Source organism: Buceros rhinoceros, unplaced genomic scaffold (genome assembly GCF_000710305.1).
Source record: "Buceros rhinoceros silvestris isolate BGI_N320 unplaced genomic scaffold, ASM71030v1 scaffold20921, whole genome shotgun sequence".
Lineage (NCBI taxonomy): Eukaryota > Metazoa > Chordata > Aves > Bucerotiformes > Bucerotidae > Buceros > Buceros rhinoceros.
Window position 1 is genome coordinate 1,390 of NW_010393982.1, and position 1,257 is coordinate 2,646.

A 1,257-nucleotide genomic window follows, 5' to 3' on the forward strand; every position below is an offset into this window, starting at 1 on the left:
TTCTGTGCCCCTCGGCGGTGACAGCGCTGTGCAGACAGCTGGGTCACGAACTGGCTCAGCGCCAGGGACAGGCAAGCAGCAGCTCCAAGGACGGCACCACAGACGGCACCACTGTGCCATGTGGACAAGGAGCCCGGCGTGGCACCCAGCCTCCTTTATTTCCGATTTGAACGGACTGAGGTGACGAGCTGCGCTGCAGCAGCGGCTGTCCCAGCACGCACACGACAACGGGGTTTATTTCCTCCCCGCAGCAGGCGGTGGGAGCTAATCGTAGAAGTCATCGAACTCGTCTGCTTCTGCACTGTGAGTTTGCGGGCGCAAAGCGGCCTCGAGCTCAGAGCTGCTGTCGTCCGATTCGCCCCAGAAAGCTGAGGAGGAAAAATAAAATGGAATTAGGTTTTTTTTTTCACCCCATGTTCATGTCGTTTCTGTCACAGACACGATTGGTTTCCAGCTCTCTGGAGGAGCACGGACCGGGGCAGCGCCATGGCCAGTGGCATGGGCACGGCCTGGCCAGACAGCGGCTCATTGAGGGCCCACTTCATTGTCCCTCAAGGTGGCTGGGGAGAACATGTCCACTCCAAGCAATTTACTTGAGCAGCTGCTGCCTGAATTACAGCTTTGTCTATTATCTTCCACGTCCTCCCTCTACTTGACCCTGTGGTGAAGTCACGACCGGAGCATGACATCACAGAGTTGGCAAAACAACAGCGATGACGTCACCGGTGGAAGATCAGCCGTGTGCAACGGGATCGAATCCCAGCTGACTCCCGGGAGTGGCTTTAACCAACAGCTCTGGAACTGGCAGCGTCGCTGAAATCAACAGAATCGCCCTTAAATGTGGAGAGGTGCCTCAAGGTGTTGTTTTTCCCTCGTTTCCCCGTGGAAAGAGGCGTGAGCACGGCCCGCAGGGAAGCGGCGTACCCCAAGCCCGCAGCCGCTTACAGAGCTGGCTGCCTGTCCCTGACAGTTCCAGCACGAAGCCACTGTGTCCCAAACAAAGCCCAAGACTCTGAAACAGGAAGACTGGGGCGGCAAGAGAGAGGAAATTTCCACTGGTGCCTGGCACTCGGTTAACGCCTCCAGCGCTTCCGCTGGCACAGGCAGCGTCAGCATCTTACCGACCAGTGCAGCAGCTGCACCTTCGATCCCGCACCAGCAGCCCCTGGCTGCGGGGCCGCGGTCAGCTTGGGGCATCACCCAGCTTCCACCCCAACACCTGGGGAGAGGCTGCGAACCCCAAGCGGGACCCACCAG

The 1,257-nt window shown here is 58.9% G+C and overlaps 1 protein-coding gene across 1 annotated transcript in view; it reads right to left on the reverse strand.

Annotated features, from left to right (window-relative positions):
* Window positions 1-264: 264 nt before the first annotated feature.
* Window positions 265-1,257, reverse strand: part of KIZ (kizuna centrosomal protein) — a gene marked incomplete at its 5' end in the record, with an annotated part of 38,935 nt that continues 37,942 nt past the window's right edge. The window contains 1 exon segment of the mRNA XM_010145103.1: window positions 265-368. Within this exon segment, the coding sequence (XP_010143405.1) occupies window positions 265-368 (104 nt within the window).